At 45.4% G+C, this 18007-nt stretch overlaps 1 protein-coding gene across 4 annotated transcripts in view; it reads left to right on the top strand.

Moving 5' to 3' along the window:
• The window catches only part of LOC121273335 (natural resistance-associated macrophage protein 2-like), a 194980-nt gene that overhangs the window by 51480 nt on the left and 125493 nt on the right, over positions 1 to 18007 (top strand). For all 4 annotated transcript variants that reach the window (XM_041180485.1, XM_041180484.1, XM_041180483.1 and 1 more), the window contains exon 2: positions 11256 to 11339. In XM_041180485.1, coding sequence (XP_041036419.1) covers positions 11306 to 11339 — 34 coding nt within the window. In that variant the 5' untranslated portion in view covers positions 11256 to 11305. The remainder of the gene's footprint in view (positions 1 to 11255; positions 11340 to 18007) is intronic.

Raw genomic sequence — 18007 nt, 5'->3', positions numbered from 1 at the left:
AGCATTTGCAGTTTTTTGCTTTTTTCTCCAATAACTTGTTTAGAAACAGCCAATGGCTGCCTTCTTGAAGAATTTCAACTTGCTGAAAGAAATGTTGTCGTTCTTTTCTCTTGAAGTTTTAGTTGAATCAGTACCCAGCATGAGTTGGCCCCTTTCAGAATGCCTCTCTCTCTGTATCGTGCTGGCATGGGCTTATGCTCTTCTGCTCGCCCTGTAGCCCACCCGCCATCTCACGCGGTACCAGCTCTATCGTAAAGTAGCTTTAAATGAGACAGTTAAGGGCGAACAGCATTGTGTGTGAAACAGCACTTTGAGAGCAGCCAAAGGGAGTTGAACAGATGAACAATTTATTTTGAAAATAACTCGCCACATTCATCCTGTACAACTTGTCCTGCTACGTATCTGCACTCTGCGGCTACCTCTAGTTCAAGACTATGGGGCATTCTCTGAAAATTCCTCACGGTGGGGGTGGGGGGGTGCAGGGGGGTGGGGGAAGGGATTTAGGAGTGGCTACTCACCTAGCTGGGTCATGAGATGGAGGCAAACATTACTAACCTTTTCAATGAATCTTTATCAGCAGGCAGTTATATCTGAAAGCTGCAGCTCATACCCCAAACCTGCCCGACGCTTTGTGGTTTTAAATTTGCTGTAAGATAGCAACCCTGGTGCAGGAGGTGCAGACCCACCTCTTCCAGCGCGCTCCTAACATCAAGCTGCTGAATTCTGTAAGAGAACTGGAGTTCCACTGACATTGAATTGTGTACAAATGGAGTATCAATACCCACTGTGCAAGACAGACAGAAATATCAGAGCTGATTAACTGTTTGTAGGTCAGTGGCCCGGACAATTGACAGTCCATTTTGTCTTTCTGCCAACTGTTGCATGGTGCATCTCATAATCTGGCAAAACAGACGCTGGATCTGAGCTGTGCCATTTGGAAATCTTTGAAACTTTCTTGGATATTGCAGTTGTGCCAGGGGATTGGACGGCTGTCAATGTAACATCTCTGTTCAAAAAGGGAGAGGGCTAAATCAGGTAACTGGAGACTGCCCAGAGGACAAACATAAAAGTGACTAAACTTCAAATTGGTGCTTTTGGGATATCCTCAGATTGTGAAAAGCACAATATAAATGCAAGATCCTCCTTATCTTCCTCCATCAGTGGTCAGTGTTGGGGCTGTTGTTCCTCTCATAACATATATGACCTGGCCTTGGATAGAGGGCTGCACTGTTGAAGTTTGTAGACAACACAAAAACTGGGAATGTGATTAACTATGTAGAGGGCAGTTAGTGACTTCAGGAGGGTATAGACTGGTTAGTAGATTGGGTAGATAGATGTCAGATATAATTCAATGTGGAGGAACATGAAGTGATATTTTGGGAGGAAGAATGAGAGGAGAATATAATGGCAAAACCTGAAGTGTAGGGGAGGAGCAGAGTGTTGGGTTCAGGGTTGCGAATTATAAAAGTAGGACAATTTGATAAATAACAGGCTTCTTGGTTTGGTAAGTAAGTGCGTGGAATGCAAAAACAGCAGATGACGCTAAACCTGTGCAAATCATTGGTCAGGCTGCAGTGAGGAATTTGGGTCTAGTTTTGTTGCCTACTTTAGGAGGAATGTCAAGGCCATGGAGAGGGTACTGAAGAGATTCACTAAGATATCGGGGGTGAGAGGCTCAGAATCAGGGCTTTCTAATAGGTTTAAGCGATCTGGTGGAAGTGTTCAAATTTACCAAGGATTTTGAAAATGTAAATAAGGAAAACTTTTCCATTGGTCAGTGTGTCGGTAACTAGATGGAAGAGATTTAAAATAATCACTAAAAGAATGAAGGGAGGGGTTAGGAGAAATTATTTACCCAGTTATCAATTTAAAAAGGTTGGGGGAGAAAGGGCAGGGGAATGGTACTGAGAGACAGCACAAGAGTGATGGGGGAAAGAGTAAGGAAATGGCACAATCTTTTAGGGAGAGAAGCATAGAGGCAATGGGAAAAGGGCAGATGAGACTGAGCTTTTTCAGAGATTGCAAAGGGGCAATAGGTCAAATGTCCGCCTTCATCCTTTAGGATCCTTATTTTATGATTTAATTGCTCAATGTTTTTCTCAAATCTGTTCATGTTAAACCCCTCCCCTGGAGCCGGCACGGTAATAGAAAATATTTCATGTCTCAGCAACTGTTGACATAAACAGAGGTTAAGGGGCATGTTGGTCATTAATCTATTAAACTGGGCCTTATTTGCAAAGGAAGGAGAGTCTTTCGGTGAAAGCATAGTGAAAGCATAGGCCATTAAAGGAGCATTTAAAGCAGGGGTGGGAACCGCCGGCCCGGGGGGCTGGATGCGGCCCATTGCGCTTTTTCATCCAGCCTGTGGTGAGATTTCAAAAACAAATATCACATGCGTATGACGCATACGCCTCTGCTATTTACGGAGTAAAGGTTAACAGTTACTGCAGGGCTACTTTGTTGAAATATGCAGCCAGAACGGGGGATGTGCAACACAAACAGCTCAGACAGGAGAGTGCAGGAGGACAGTGTCCGCGTTCTCTGGATAACTGATATCCAGTCCTTTTTAAAAAGCAGGATGGACAAACCATTTTAAGAAATTAGTTAATCGGACACTCATTGAGATGGTGCTACTAGCATTCATTTGTTGGTTATTTAGTTCCTTCACTTTAAACGGAGATGGGAACTAATTTCAAAACTCCAAATCCCGGAGAACCAATCTGGGATCGGGATTGAATCCAGCGACGACGCTAAGAAGCTAAAGGTTGAAACCGACACAAGCAAAAAGTGAACCACTCCTGGTCCCTTCAGTTTAAACTCTTGTGATGCTCTTGAATAGTCCCGGGTGAGAGGCACCCCGGTCTCTGTTGCTTACCAATCCAGGGCAATTGTTGTCCATTGAGTAGATACTGGTGAACACGGCAGTGATGGGCAGGAGATTTTGGAAGCGGCAGTAATGCAGCCCGGTCATTATAAACAGCATAGAATCTACAATAATGTGGCTCATTTAAGGAAAAGCAAATTCAGCCATCTCATTAAAGCAGTGGGTGTGTTGAACATTTCTGCATTCTCTCTAATAAAAAATGAGGTAAGTTGGTTTTTGTGTGTGTGTGACCTGCGCCTGATTTTGTCCGCGTGTGAATGGCCCTTGATAAGAAAAAGGTTCCCCACCCCTGACTTAAAGCCTTTTTGGAGAGATCAGGAGTTTCTGCGGAGGTGAATTTTGAGAGCATCTATCGTGAGGCTGGGGGTTCTTAGGAAGATGAAGCGGGATCAGTAGATTGGGCTCAGCTGCAAGGGGCACAATTACCCAAAAATAACCCTCCCTCATTTCTGTGTTGGTTAAAGCCTGTCAGTTATGGTTGTCAGAGAATGAATGAAGCCGTTGATTAGGAGGAAGTGGACTGTGCACTTGGGGAGGTGATGGCGTAATGGTATTGTTGCTGGACTGGTATTCTAGAGACCCAGGGTAATGCCCGGGGTCCCAAGTTCAAATCCCACCATGGCAGATCTGGAACTGAATGATGACCATGAAACTATTGCTGGTTGATGTAAAAAACCATCTGGTTCACTAATGTTTGGGGAAGGAAATCTGCCGTCCTTACCTGGTCTGGCCTACACGTGACTCCAGACCCACAGCAATGTGGTTGATTCTTAAGTGCCCCCTGAAATGGCCTGGCAAGACACTCAGTTGTAACAAACTGCAACAAAGTCTCAAAAAAGGAATGAAACCAGATGGACCACCCGGCATCGACCCAGGCACCGGAAATGACAATGGTAATCTCAGCCCTGTCGACACTGCAAAGTCCTCCTTACTAACATCTGGGGGCTTGTGCCAAAATCGGGAGAGCTGTCTCACAGACCGGTCAAGCAACAGCCCGACATAGTCATCCTCACAAAATCATACATTTACAGACAATGTCCCAGACACCACCATCACCATCCCTGGGTATGTCCTGTCCCACTGGCAGGACAGACCCAACAGAGGAGGCAGCACAGTGGTATACAGTCAGGAGGGAGTTGTCCTGGGAATCCTCAACACCAACTCCAGACCCCATGAGGTCTCACGGCAAACATGGGCAAGGAAACCTCCTGCTGATTACCACATACCGCCCTCCCTCAGCTGATGAATCAGTGCTCCTCCATGTTGAACACCACTTGGAGGAAGCACAAAGGGTGGCAAGGGCACAGAATGTACTCTGGATGGGGGACTTCAATGTCCATCACCAAGAGTGCCTCGGTAGCACCACTACTGACCGAGCTGGCCTAGTCCAAAATGACATAGCTGCTAGACTGAGTCTGCAGCAGGTGGTGAGGGAACCAACAAGAGGGAAAAATGTACTTGACCTGATCCTCACCAACCTGCCTGCCGCAGATGCATCTGTCCATGACAGTATCGGTAGGAGTGACCACCACACAGTTATTGTGGAGACGGAGTCCCATCTTCACATTGGGGATACCGTGTTGTGTGGCACCAGCACCGTGCTAAATGGGATAGATTTCGAAGAGATCTAGCAACTCAAGACTGGGCATCCATGAGGCACTGTGGGCCATCAGCAGCAGCAGAATTGTACTCAAACACAATCTGTAACCTCATGACCCAGTATATCACCCACTACCATTAACCATCAAGCCAGGGGATCAACCCTGGTTCGATGAAGAGTAAAGGAGGGCATGCCAGGAGCAGCACCAGGCATACCTAAAAATGAGATGTCAACCAGGTGAAGCTATAACATAGGACTAGTGTGCCAAATAGCATAATCAGCAAGTGATAGACAGAGCTAAGTGATTCCACAACCAACGGATCAGATCTAAGCTCTGCAGTCCTGCCACATCCAGTTGTGAATGGTGGTGGACAATTAAACAACTCACTGGAGGAGACGACTCCACAAATATCCCCATCCCCATGATGGAGGAGCCCAGCACATCAGTACAAAAGATAAGGCTGAAGCATTTGCTATAAACTTCAGCCAGAAGTGCTGAATGGATGATCCATCTCAGCCTCCTCCAGAGGTCCCCAGCATCACAGATGCCAGTCTTCAGCCAATTCGATTCACTCCATGTGATATCAAGAAACGGCTGAAGGCACTGGATACTGCAAAGGCTATGAGCCCTGACAATATTCCGGCAATAGTACTGAAGACCTGTGCTCCAGAACTTGCCGGGCCCCTAGCCAAGCTGTTCCAGTACAGCTGCAACACTGGCATCTACCCAGCAATGTGGAGAATTGCCCAGGTATGTCCTGTACACAAAAAGCAAGACAAATCCACCCAGCCAATTACCGCCTCATCAGTCTACTCTCGATCATCAGTAAAGTGATGGAAGGGGTCATCAACAGTGCTATCAAGTGGCACTTGCTCAGCAATAACCTGCTCACTGATGCCCAGTTTGGGTTCCGCCAGGGCCACTCAGCTCCTGACCTCATTACAGCCTTGGTTCAAACATAGACAAAAAGAGCTGGACTCTAGCGGTGAAGTGAGAGTGACTGCCCTTGACATCACGGCAATATTTGACCGAGTGTGGCATCAAGGAGCCCTAGCAAAACTGAAGTCAATAGGAATTGGGGGTAGGGGGGAACTCTCCGCTGGTTGGAGTCATACCTAGCACAAAGGAAGATGGTTGTGGTTGTTGGAGGTCAGTCACCTCAGCTCCAGGACATCACTGCAGGAGTTCCTCAGGATAGTGTCTTCAGCCCAACCATCTTCAGCTGCTTCATCAATGACCTCCCTTCCATCACAAGATCAGGAGTGGGGATGTTCACTGATGATTGTACAATGTTCAGCACCATTCACAACTCCTCAGATACTGAAGCAGTCCATGTCCAAATGCAGCAAGACCTGGACAATATCCAGGCTTGGGGTGACAAGTGGAAAGTAACATTCGCTCCACACAAGTGCCAGCCAATGACTATCTCCAACAAGAGAGAATCCACCCATCGTCCCTTGACATTCAATGACATTGCCCTCACTCTCAACATCCTGGGAGTTACCATTGACCAGAAACTGAGCTGGACTAGCCATATAAATACTGTGACCTGTTCTTGTAGCCAGAGGCGAGGAATCCTATGATGAGTAACTCACCTTCCTGACTCCCCAAAGCCCGTCCACTATCTACAATGCACAAGTCAGGAGTGTGATGGAATACGCCCCACTTGCCTGGATGAGTGCAGATCCATCAACACTCAAGAAACTCAACACCATGCAGGACAAAGCAGCCCGCTTGATTGGCACCCCATCCACAAACATTCACTCCCACCACCACCGACGCACAGTAGTAGCAGTGTGTGTATCATCTATAAGACGCACTGCAGGTATTCACCAAGGCTCCTTCGACAGCACCCTCCAAACCCACGACCACTACCATCTAGACGGACAAGGGTAGCAGACACATGGGAACACCACCACCTGGAAGTTCCTCTCCAAGCCACTCACAATCCTGACTTGGAAATATATCACCGTTCCTTCACTGTCACTGGGTCAAAATCCTGGAACTCCCTTTCTAACAGCACTGTGGGTGTACCTACAGCACATGGACTGCAGCGGTTCAAGAAGGCAGCTCACCATCACCTTCTCGAGGGTAACTAGTGATGGGCAATAAATGCTGGCCCAGCCAGTGACACCCACATCCCGTGAATGAATTTTTTAAAAAAAACTCCATCTCACAGGTCATGATGGAGCAGTAGTTACAAGTGGTATCAAGCCAAATTGTTTCCAGCTGCTATAAGCAGTTGCTGGGTTGGGGGGTAGGGGATGGGTCAGCAGTGGCTGAAACAATTAACATATACTATCTATAAGTTAAAATAAATATTTTTAATTATACCGCATTTTCTACAACCTCAGGGTGTCCCAAAACACTTTACAACCAATGAAAAACCACTTTTGAAGTTTAGTCACTGTTGTAATGTAGGAGATATGACAGCCAGTTTGTGCACAGCAAGCTCCCACAAACAGCAATGTGATAATGACCAACTAATCTGTTTTTGTGATGTTGACTGAAGGATAAGTATTGGCTACGACACCAGGGAGAACTCCTCGGATCTTCTTCAACATAGTGCCAAAGCATCTTATATGCCCACCTGAGAGGGAAGATGGGGCCTCAGTTTAATGTCTCATCCAAAAGACACCACCTCCTGCAATGTGGTGCTCCCTCAGTACTGCACTGGAGTGTCAACCTTGATTTTTGTGCTCAAGTTCTAGAGTGGGACTTGAACCCACAACCTTCTAAATTAAAGGCAAGCATGCTATGCACTGAGCCATGGCTGACACATTGCAGTTCATACTGCAGTCCTTCCCTGCCCTGTGGCCTCTACCACTGTAGAGGAGCAACACCACCACCTCCAGGTTCCCTTCCAAGTCATATGCCACCCTAACTTGGGCATGTATTGCTGTTCCTCTGTCATTGCTGGATCATTACCCTGGACTTTGCAGCCATGATGTTGGGTAGCAATCGCCTATAGTTTCCTGTTTTCTATCTCCCTCCCTTCTTGAATAGAGATGTTGTATTTGCTACTTTCCAGTCTGATGGAACCTTTACAGAATCTAGGGAATTTTGGAAAATTAGCACCAACACATCTACCTGATTAGCCACCTCTTTTAAGACGCTAGGATGAAGTCCATCAGGACCCGGAGACTTGTCAGCCCACAGCTCCATCAGTTTACTCAGTACCGCTTCCCTAGTGATTATAATTTCACCAAGTTCCCCTCTCCCTTCCGCCTCCTGATTTACAGCTACTACTGGAATGTTTTTTGTATCCTCTATAGTGAAGACAGAAGCAAAATATTTGTTTATGTCATCCGCCATTTCCTTATTATTTACTATTAACTCCCTATTCTAACTCTCTGGAGGACCAACACTCACTTTACTTTGTTCCTTTTAAAATACTTGTAGAAACTCCTATCCATTCTTGCATTTCTAGCTAGCCTCCTCTCATACTCTAATTTCTTTCTCCTGATTAAACTTTGTTGTTCTCTGCCGTTCTTTATATTCTGACCAATCATCTGACCTGCCACTGATCTTTGCGCAGTTATATGCTCTTTCCTTAAGTTTGATGCTTTCCTTTAACTTCTTTAGTTAACCACGGATGGTGGGTCCTCCCCTTAGAATTTTTCTTTATAGTAGGAATATACTTATTCTGAAATATCCCCTTCGATATCTGCCACGGATTCTTTATTGATCAATTCCTTAGTTTATTATCCCAGTTCAGCTAGCTCAGCTTTCATGTCCACATAGTTGCCCTTATTTAAGCTTAAGATACTAGTCTTGGACCCACTTTTCTCCCTTTTAAACTGTATGTGAAAGTTAATCATATTGTGGTTGCTGCTACCTATGGGTGCCTTTCCTCTGAGGTCAATAATTAATCCTGTCACATTACACAGTATCCTGTCCAATACAGCCTGCTCTCTGGTTGGTTCCAGAACATGCTGCTCTGAGAAACTATCTCGCCAGCCTGCTATGAACCCCTCATTGAGGCTACGACTGCCAATCTGATTTTTCCAGTTTATTTTTAGATTAAAATCACCCATGATTATTGCTATTCCTTTATCACAAGCAACCAATATTTCTTCTTGTATACTTGTCCTACATTGTGGTTACTGTTAGGGGGCCTGTAGACCACTTGTGACTTCTTTACCCTACTATTCCTCATCTCCACCCAAACTGATTTTACATCCTGATCTCCTGAACCAAGGTCAGCTCTAACCATTGAACCAATGCTATCCTTGATGAACAGTTCTGTCCCCCCGGTTTTACCGAGCTTCCTGTTCTTCTTGAATATCAATGTCAATGGCACAATATTCAAGACCCAATCCTGGTTATCCTGCAGCCACATCTCCATAATGGTCATCAGATCATATTTATTTACTTCAATGTGTGATATCAATTCATTTACTTTGGTATGAATGCTATACATGTTCAGATACAGAGCCTTTAGTTTTGTCTTTTTGTTATCTTTGTAACATTTAGTCTTGACTATTGTGTATTCTTAGGTTTTAGCTATCTCTCTCCCTGCTATTCTGTGACCCTCATTCCCCATATTACTATTACGGGCTCCTGCCTTGAATCTACCCCTTGATTTGCCACATCTACCCAAGCTTGATCCCGCAACCCCCACCCCCCACCCCGGTTTAGTTTAAAGCCCTCTCTACTTCCCTAGTTATGCAATTTGCAAGAACATGTGTCCCAGCACTACCCAGGTGTAGACCATCCCAACGGTACAGCCCCCACTTTCCCCAGTACTGGTGCCAGTGCCCACAAATCAGAACCCACATCTCCCACACCAGTCATTGAGCCATATATTCCTCTCTCTAATCTTATTTGCCCTATGCCAATTTGCACGTGGCTCAGGTAATAATCCAGAGATGATTATCTTTAAGGCTCTGCTTCTTAATTTTGGTACCTAGCTCCTCATACTGACTATGCAGAACCTCCTTCCTTGTCCTGCTTATATAATTGGTACCTACATGGACCGCAACAACTGGATCCTCCCCCTCCCACTGTAAGTTCCTCTCCAGCCTTGACACTCCTGAACCCTGGCACCAGGCAGGTAACATGGCCATCTGGGCTCTCTCACTATGCTACAGTGAACAACGTCAATCCCGCTCAGTATACTATCTCCTACTACCGCTACATTCCTGTTTGCTCCCCCCACTTGACTGGCTTCCTGGTGCCATGGCCAGCCTGCTCATCCACCTTGCAGACCTTGCTTTCATCCACACAGGTTGTGAGCACCTCAAACTTGTTTGACAATTGCAAAGTTTGAGGCTCCTCCACTATTGCCTGCTTGACCCCGTTACCTGCCTCACTCATGGTCACATCCTCCTGTCCCTCACTGCTGACCAAAACAGATGACCCTATTCTAAGAGGCGTGACCATCATCTGGAACAAAGTGTCCAGGTGTTTCTCCCCCTCCCTTATGCTGTGCAGCGTCTGCATTTTGGCTTCCAGATCAGTAATCCTGATCCAGAATTCCTCATGCTGCTTACACTTCCTGCAGACTTGTTTGTCCTGGATCGCCTTGGTGTCCAAAAGCTCCCACATTCCGCAGCTATAACATAACACCTGTCCTGCCATTGTTACTAATGTTATTTAGTTAACTTAAGTTAATTGAGTAATTAAATTAGAATAATTCCTATCTATGCCGCACCTCTTTTCCCTTTTGCACCGAATTCCCATGCGAACCTAATTCGCTACTCACTCATTTTCTGTCTCCCTCTGGCATAAGTCACCTGTCTCCTCACATACCCCTTCCTGATCATGTGGTTTGAAAAGCCTGTTTCTTTTATAGACCCTCTGATGAGTCACTAGCTAGTTTAACACCACTTGGACCAACTGTTTTCAGGTGATTGACAAGATAACTGCCACTCCAGGCAATTCTCTGTTTAACAAGCTAACCTAACTTGCAGGTTAGTGCTATGCCAGACCTTGTTTCTTAACATAAAGTTAAAACCTGAAAAGAACTTAACAGAACTTACCATGTGAACCTAATTCACTACTCACTCAGTCTCCATCTCACTCCGACATAGTCGCCTGTCTCCTCATGTGCCCCTTACTGATGTGGACAATGCCACGTCACACGTATTGGAAGTTGTGTTGCTCGCCAGGAAGCTTATCAGTGTTCTACAAGGGTTTGGCTGGTTAAACTTGAGCAGTACCCCTACGTGCCCTTGGGGATCCTCACACATGGCTCTGCCTAATGATCTGTAGACTTTGGTGACTGATTTCTGCCTACGAAGAGAATGTGTCTCAGTGCCTCTATCTCAGGCAAACAGATACGTTACCTGTGTGGATTTCTTGGAAGCTTTCTGTCCATGTTAGGCACCTGGTTGATCCCCCCAAGAATCTGTGTAAGTATCAGTATGTAAGGCCTACGTTACGGTGTGCTATGTCTGGATTGTGTGCAGGTCAGTATATGAGTCTTACAGATATCAAAAACAAAATGTTAATGTATGGTGTAAAGCACTGTATGAGTCTTACATTTTCACTATGTACAATCTGTACTGTGCAAAATTTGAAGTCTTTTAGAACTCCTGAAAAAGATGGTAAACCTTTTAAAATGATGTGGAGCTGTGTTCAGTTGGTTGCTGCATGCCAATCTTGGCACTTGGCTGAAACATTCCAAGCCAGTTATTGCACTTCATTTCCTGCTGGGTTGGCTTGATCTGAATGCCTGTTTGTGCTAAATCCACCTTACACTTCCCTCCCTCCGTTTGCTGTTCTTTTTCCCCGTCTAATTGAGTTTTTTTCTGTATTTGCTGCAGGGAACCTGGCTTCTGCAGAGAACTCCGAGTGTGGGCTGGTTCCATTCACCATGGCTCCTGACCAGGAAAAGAAAGAGTTGACAGGTAAAGCCATTGTTTGTATCCTGCAAATGTCCATGACTCATTTGTGCTTGATCTCCCTCTGCCTCTGCCTCTGGCGCAATCTGAGGAAATATTTCAGAACTTTCTACAGAAGCATTTAGTGTGCTCGTGCTCTCACTCTCTCCTGCGCTCTCTCCCCTGCTGGCTTCATTCCGAAACAGTGAGCAACAGCTGACGATCTGGGACTGTCTTGTCTTGCTGGAGGCATTGACGTGCTTTCCACAACACCATCAACTCTACTGTTCCTCACTTCAACCTGCACAATGTTGCAAGTACCTGCACTGTTCACCAGTGTGGTTCCAGCAGTCACAATGTTCCTTTATCTCTGTCTTTTAGATCAGAAGAGTATATACCCTTACCCATGTTAGACCAGGCCTTTCTGACCTTTTTATAAGACTATTTTTGTTGTCTTAAAGTTGTCTTACAGTCGTTTGCCAGTAGCAAAGTATTCACATAGCTTCTCTAGCTTCATTTTGCTTCTTAAAACCAGCTGTAAACCACATTGTACAGAGACACTTTTGATCCTGGTCTGGTCTTGTAACTGTTGCACATCTGACCCACAACTAAAAGTTCCCACAGGCTCCTTTTACAGACTGAAAGGACTAGAAGAAGTTAGTCATCTTGAATTCTTTCCCCCTCTGACCAATTTCTTTTCCCTCCAAATAACTTGCTGAGGAGTTCAGTTCCATGGACACTAGCAGCCCACGGGAGCTCAGGGGTTCACGTGACGATTCCTCGTGAATTTAAGTGGTGAGTGTTGGTTCTGCTACAGCACTCTGCACCACCCCAGATCAGCACAGACCTTCATGGTCTGAATGGCTGAACTATTCACTGGATAAACACTCAGGGCTTCCCCCACCAGTGGCTCTTCGTGTTGAAGGAATGACTGCCAGTACCATGGAAAGAGGAGTAAAAAAATCCTAGGAGTAATTAAATATTGACCCACCGCCACAAATTCTGTTCCCTAGCTAATGATGCCATTCCCCTCCCTGTGGACCATCTGAGGCAGAGCCAGGCTATTCCCAATCTTGGTGTTATACTCAAGATGAACTTTCATCCATATATCTGTGCCATCACCAAGGACACCTATTTCCACCTCCATAACAGCACCTGACTCTGCCGTGCCTCAACTCATTGGCTGCTGAAACCCTCATCCATGCATTTGTAATCTCTACACTTTAACTATTCTAACACATTCCTGGCCAGCCTCCCACATTTTATCCATCACAAACTTGAGGTAATCTAAACCTCTGCTGTCCGTGCCTTAGCTTGTGCCAGCCCCTGTTCCTTCACTACCCCTGTGTTCACTGACCTGGGAGGGTTGTATGACTGGGAGAGATTACAGAGATAGGGAGAGGCCAGCCCATGGAAGGATTTGAAAACAAAGATGTGAATTTTAAAGTCAAGACATTGCTTGATCAGGAGCCAGTGTAGGTCAGTAAGTACAGGGGTGTTAGGGAATGCGACTCGGTGCGAGCTGGAACACAGGCAGCAGCATTTTGGATGACCTCCAGTCCAATGAGGGTAGAACGTGGGACATCAGCCAGCAGTGCATTGGAATAGTCGAGTGTAGAGGCAGACTTGCATTTCTATAGGACCTTTCATGACCTCAGGGTATCCCAAGGTACTTTATAATCAATGAAGTATTTTTGAAATGTTGTCAGTGTTGTAATAAAGAGAAGCAGCAGCGTATTTACACACAGCAAGGTTCTACAAGCAGCAATGTGATGATGACCAGAGCAATCTGTTATAACTGATGCAGTTGGTAAAGCAGAGTTATTAAGAACCCCAGAGGGAAACTTTAAACAAATCATAACCTATAATTTTTAGTGTTATGTTTGAGATGCGACTCTAAATTCAGGAATCAGACCACCAGTTCTCGAGGTTTTACATTAAACTAAATGAAACATTTTATTAATTTACACAGGTTAAAATATATATTCACATGGCTACAAATTACTACTATCATAACTTATAACAAATTCCCAAACTAATCTCCATTAAGACAACAACAACCCATTGACTTAACCAGACACCAGGCAAAGCATTTTCACCTTACAAATTCAAAACGAGAGATTCTTTTCACTTTGGTTCCTGTGGAGCCAGTTGGAGTCTTGCAGCTGCCTTTTGATCTCACATTGCATCTGTTCTGCACACAAATAACGGCTGCCTTGTTATACCTACCACTACTGATTGAATGCAAATTCTCATTGTCTCACCAGCCTCTTTGAATGTCACCTTTTATCAATGAAACCCCTTTCATGCTAAATAATTGTCAGTTTTCACCCTACCTCTTGAATGCTCTATTCAAAAAATGCAAATGCACGCTCTCTTACAGATCAAAACCAGCACACATCAAAGCACCCAGACTAGCTGGTTTTAATCCATTTGAGACACGCCCACAGACTAAACCTCTATTTTCAAAGAAAATTATTTTCCAATAACATTATATACATTAGGACACAATCCCAAACTAATCCCACCACCCCACTCTCTCCTCCCTAGCCCTGCGTCAATGGAAAACTAATCCCACTGCACCACTCTCCCCATAGCCCTGTATCAATCCCCAAACTAATCCCACTGCCCTGTGCTCTCTCCATCACCCTGTACTAATCCCACTGCCCCATTCTCCCCCTTTAGCCCTGTATCAATCCCAAACTAATCCCACTTCCCTGCGCTCCCCCCAAAGTCCAGTCTCCTCTTCTGTTTGAGATATTTACTCTTGGCTTAACGAAGATGACCCCTTACTGGATGGCGGGCAGGGTGGGGGTCCGGGGGGGCACATTGAGGTTTATTCTGGGGACAGGTGGCTGATGTGATGTCAGCCCTAGTGGTTAGGAAATTCCAGATTTAGGTGCAGTTGACTGAATTTCCACTGCACGTTGAGTATGTAAAGCAGGTGAAGTGGGAGCAGACCTGAGGAATTCCCCAAATGTGAATTTTAATGGAATGTTTAGACTTCATTACACATTTGAGCTTGTAGATGGGGCAGAATTAAAACAGTTAAAATGATGAAATGACTAAAGTATTCTAGGTTACTCACAATATTTACAGTAACAATTATTGCAAAAGTACTGAGGGAGCACGTAAGGGATGTCCAAAGAAAAGGGCTCAGTGAAAAAAGTTTGGGAATCGTTGTCTTAAAAGTCCCTGCCTCAACTACGCTCTGTGGGAATGCATTGAACACTTTGCAACCCTCTGTGTAAAGGCTTTTCTCTTCACTCAATGCTAATTTTACATTACTGATAGAGAGCCCGCAGAGAGAGTGCAGAGGAGATTTACAAGGATGATCCCAGGAATGTGTGGGTTTACATATCAGGAAAGGATTGACAGGCTGGGTCTCTTTTCTCTTGGAAAAGGAAGGCTGAGAGGTGACCTAATAGAGGTCTTTAAAATTCTGAAAGGTTTTGATTGGGTTGATACAGAGAATGTTTCCTCTTGTGGGGAAGAGCAGAACTAGAGGTCATCAATATAAGATAGTCACCAAGAAACCCAACAGAGAATTCAGAAAAAACTTCTTTATCCATAGAGTGGTGAGAATGTGGAATTCACTACCATAGGAAGTAGTTGAAGTGAATAATATAGATGTATTTAGGGGGAAACTAGACAAGCACATGAGGGAGATGGAAATAGAGGGTGGCAATGGGAGGTTTAGATGAGGAAAGATGGTAGGAGGCTCAAGTGGAGCATAAACACCAGTATGGACTGGATGGGCCGAATGGCCTCGATGTGTCAAATATCCTGTATAATCACCTTGTTGCTGGCTCTCAACCTGAGGAAATGGTATTTTCCTTTGTCACCCTGTCAAAAACCTGTTGTAACTTTTTAAAAAACCCTTGATTAAATCTCCTCTTAGCCTTTTGTTTTCCAGTAGAATTGTCCCAGTATCTGGTCTCTTCTCATAATGATAGATTCACTAACCTGGGGAGGACATTATAGCCACTAAGAGAACAGTAATGATTACCAGGAATGGAAGGTTCTAGTTAGGATAAGGTCCCCACTTTCTAGTCAGTGGCTCCATCCCCATCTCCAACTATCTGCTCAGGCTGAACCAGACCACGTGTAGCCTTTGTGTTGTATTGAATCCAGAGTTGAGCTTTATACTCCTACCCTTTCCAAAGCCAAGACTGCATATCTTTATGCCCACAATATTGTCTGCCTGCCTCTACATCAGCCCCACAGTTGCTGAAAGCCCTACTTGTGTTCTGTTTCTTCAATGCCCACCCTGCAGGCTTGCCATTCTCCACAAGCTCCTAATTGTTGAAAACTCTTGCACCCATGTCCCTGTCCTGCTCATCCTTCACTTCTGTCTTCACTCCTTTTCCTTGAAGACTTGACACATAAAATCCTGATTCTCAAATCCCTTCATGGCCCAGGCGATCTTTGGACCTTCCACCCTGTGACTTTCAATCTTCTGAATCTGACCGTTTGGTGTAGTGCCCCCACTCCCCTTGTCCCACCAGTGGTTTTCAGCAAACGTCAGCCTTTATCTTTGCAACTTCCTGCCTAAACTCTAATTCTTGCTCCAACTTCAAGATTCTCTTTCAAAATTGAATTTTTCAATCAAGCTTCTGGTCATCTTGTGACTCTGGCACCATGTTTTGTTCATATTCCCTGTTTTTAATTTTCTTTCCCCCTCTCCCCCCTCCAGTGCCTTAGGATATTTTCTACATGAAAGGCCCAGTATAAGTGTGTGTTGTTGTATGATTCCTAAACATAGGACAAGAACAGTTATTTTCATTCAGTTTAGTAAACCTAAAATGACTGCTGTAGAAAAAAAGGATGTGGTTTTTATCGTGGAATTTGTGGCCCTTGCCTTATTTTGGTTTGCTCACCCTTTTTTTAAGTTGGAATCGCCCATCCTAGGTTTCTGTCTCCTCCATTTGTGTACGCAAAAAACAGCTACTTCACCAAGGCTGTCGTAATTTTTACAACACCCAGATCCTCAGTGCTGTCCAATATTGTAGATACAGTCTCAACCAACCTGGAAAATCCACACCATAGACTTTTATAATATATGACAGCTCCGCTTCCTTCAGATACAGTTTGTCGTTTTAAAAAAAAACAGTTTAGTCAGTCACCGTTCCTTTATAAAGCTCAGTTCAGGAAAGTGGGGTCACCACTGTTCTGGTCAAATGATCTTTGCTTTCTGCACTGTCTCAGAGATGTCCCTTAGACTGATACAGGTGGCTGCGTTAGATGGAAAGTTATAATTGTAGAAGGCATAGTTATCACATTGTCCTTTAACAGTTCAGGACATGGTGGTACAGTGGGTTATCACACTGCTTTCACACTCTGGGACTGGGTGGTACAGTGGGTTATCACACTGTCCTTTCACACTCTGGGACTGGGTGTTACAGTGGGGTATCACACTGTCATTTCACACTCTGGGACTGGGTGGTACAGTGGGTTATCACACTGTCCTTTCATACTCTGGGACTGGGTGGTACAGTGGGTTATCACACTGTCCTTTCACACTCTGGGACTGGGTGGTACAGTGGGTTATCACACTGTCCTTTCACACTCTGGGACTGGGTGGTACAGTGGGTTATCACACTGTCCTTTCACACTCTGGGACTGGGTGGTACAGTGGGTTATCGCACTGTCCTTTCACACTCTGGGACTGGGTGGTACAGTGGGTTATCACACTGTCCTTTCACACTCTGGGACTGGGTGGTACAGTGGGTTATCACGCTGTCCTTTCACACTCTGGGACTGGATGTTACAGTGGGTTATCACACTGTCCTTTCACACTCTGGGACTGGGTGGTACAGTGTGTTATCACACTGTCGTTTCACACTCTGGGACTGGGTGGTACAGTGGGTTATCACACTGTCCTTTCACACTCTGGGACTGGGTGGTACAGTGGGTTATCACACTGTCCTTTCACACTCTGGGACTGGGTGGTACAGTGGGTTATCACACTGTCCTTTCACACTCTGGGACTGGGTGGTACAGTGGGTTATCACGCTGTCCTTTCACACTCTGGGACTGGATGTTACAGTGGGTTATCACACTGTCCTTTCACACTCTGGGACTGGGTGGTACAGTGGGTTATCACACTGTCCTTTCACACTCTGGGACTGGGTGGTACAGTGGGTTATCACACTGTCCTTTCACACTCTGGGACTGGGTGGTACAGTGGGTTATCGCACTGTCCTTTCACACTCTGGGACTGGGTGGTACAGTGGGTTATCGCACTGTCCTTTCACACTCTGGGACTGGGTGGTACAGTGGGTTATCACACTGTCCTTTCACACTCTGGGACTGGGTGGTACAGTGGGTTATCGCACTGCCTTTCACACTCTGGGACTGGGTGGTACAGTGGGTTATCACACTATCCTTTCACACTCTGGGACTGGGTGGTACAGTGGGTTATCACACTGTCCTTTCACACTCTGGGACTGGGTGGTACAGTGGGATATCACACTGTCCTTTCACACACTGGGACAGGGTGGTACAGTGGGTTATCACACTGTTCATTCACACTCTGGGACTGGGTGGTACATGGGTTATCACATTGTCCTTTCACACTCGGGGACTGGGTGGTACAGAGGGTTATCACACTGTCCTTTCACACTCTGGGACTGGGTGGTACAGTGTGTTATCACACTGTCCTTTCACAGTCTGGGACTGGGTAGTACAGTGGG

This window comes from Carcharodon carcharias, chromosome X, assembly GCF_017639515.1.
Source record: "Carcharodon carcharias isolate sCarCar2 chromosome X, sCarCar2.pri, whole genome shotgun sequence".
Lineage (NCBI taxonomy): Eukaryota > Metazoa > Chordata > Chondrichthyes > Lamniformes > Lamnidae > Carcharodon > Carcharodon carcharias.
The sequence above is the reverse complement of the archived record's forward strand: the minus strand, read 5'-3'. Positions and strand labels throughout refer to the sequence as shown.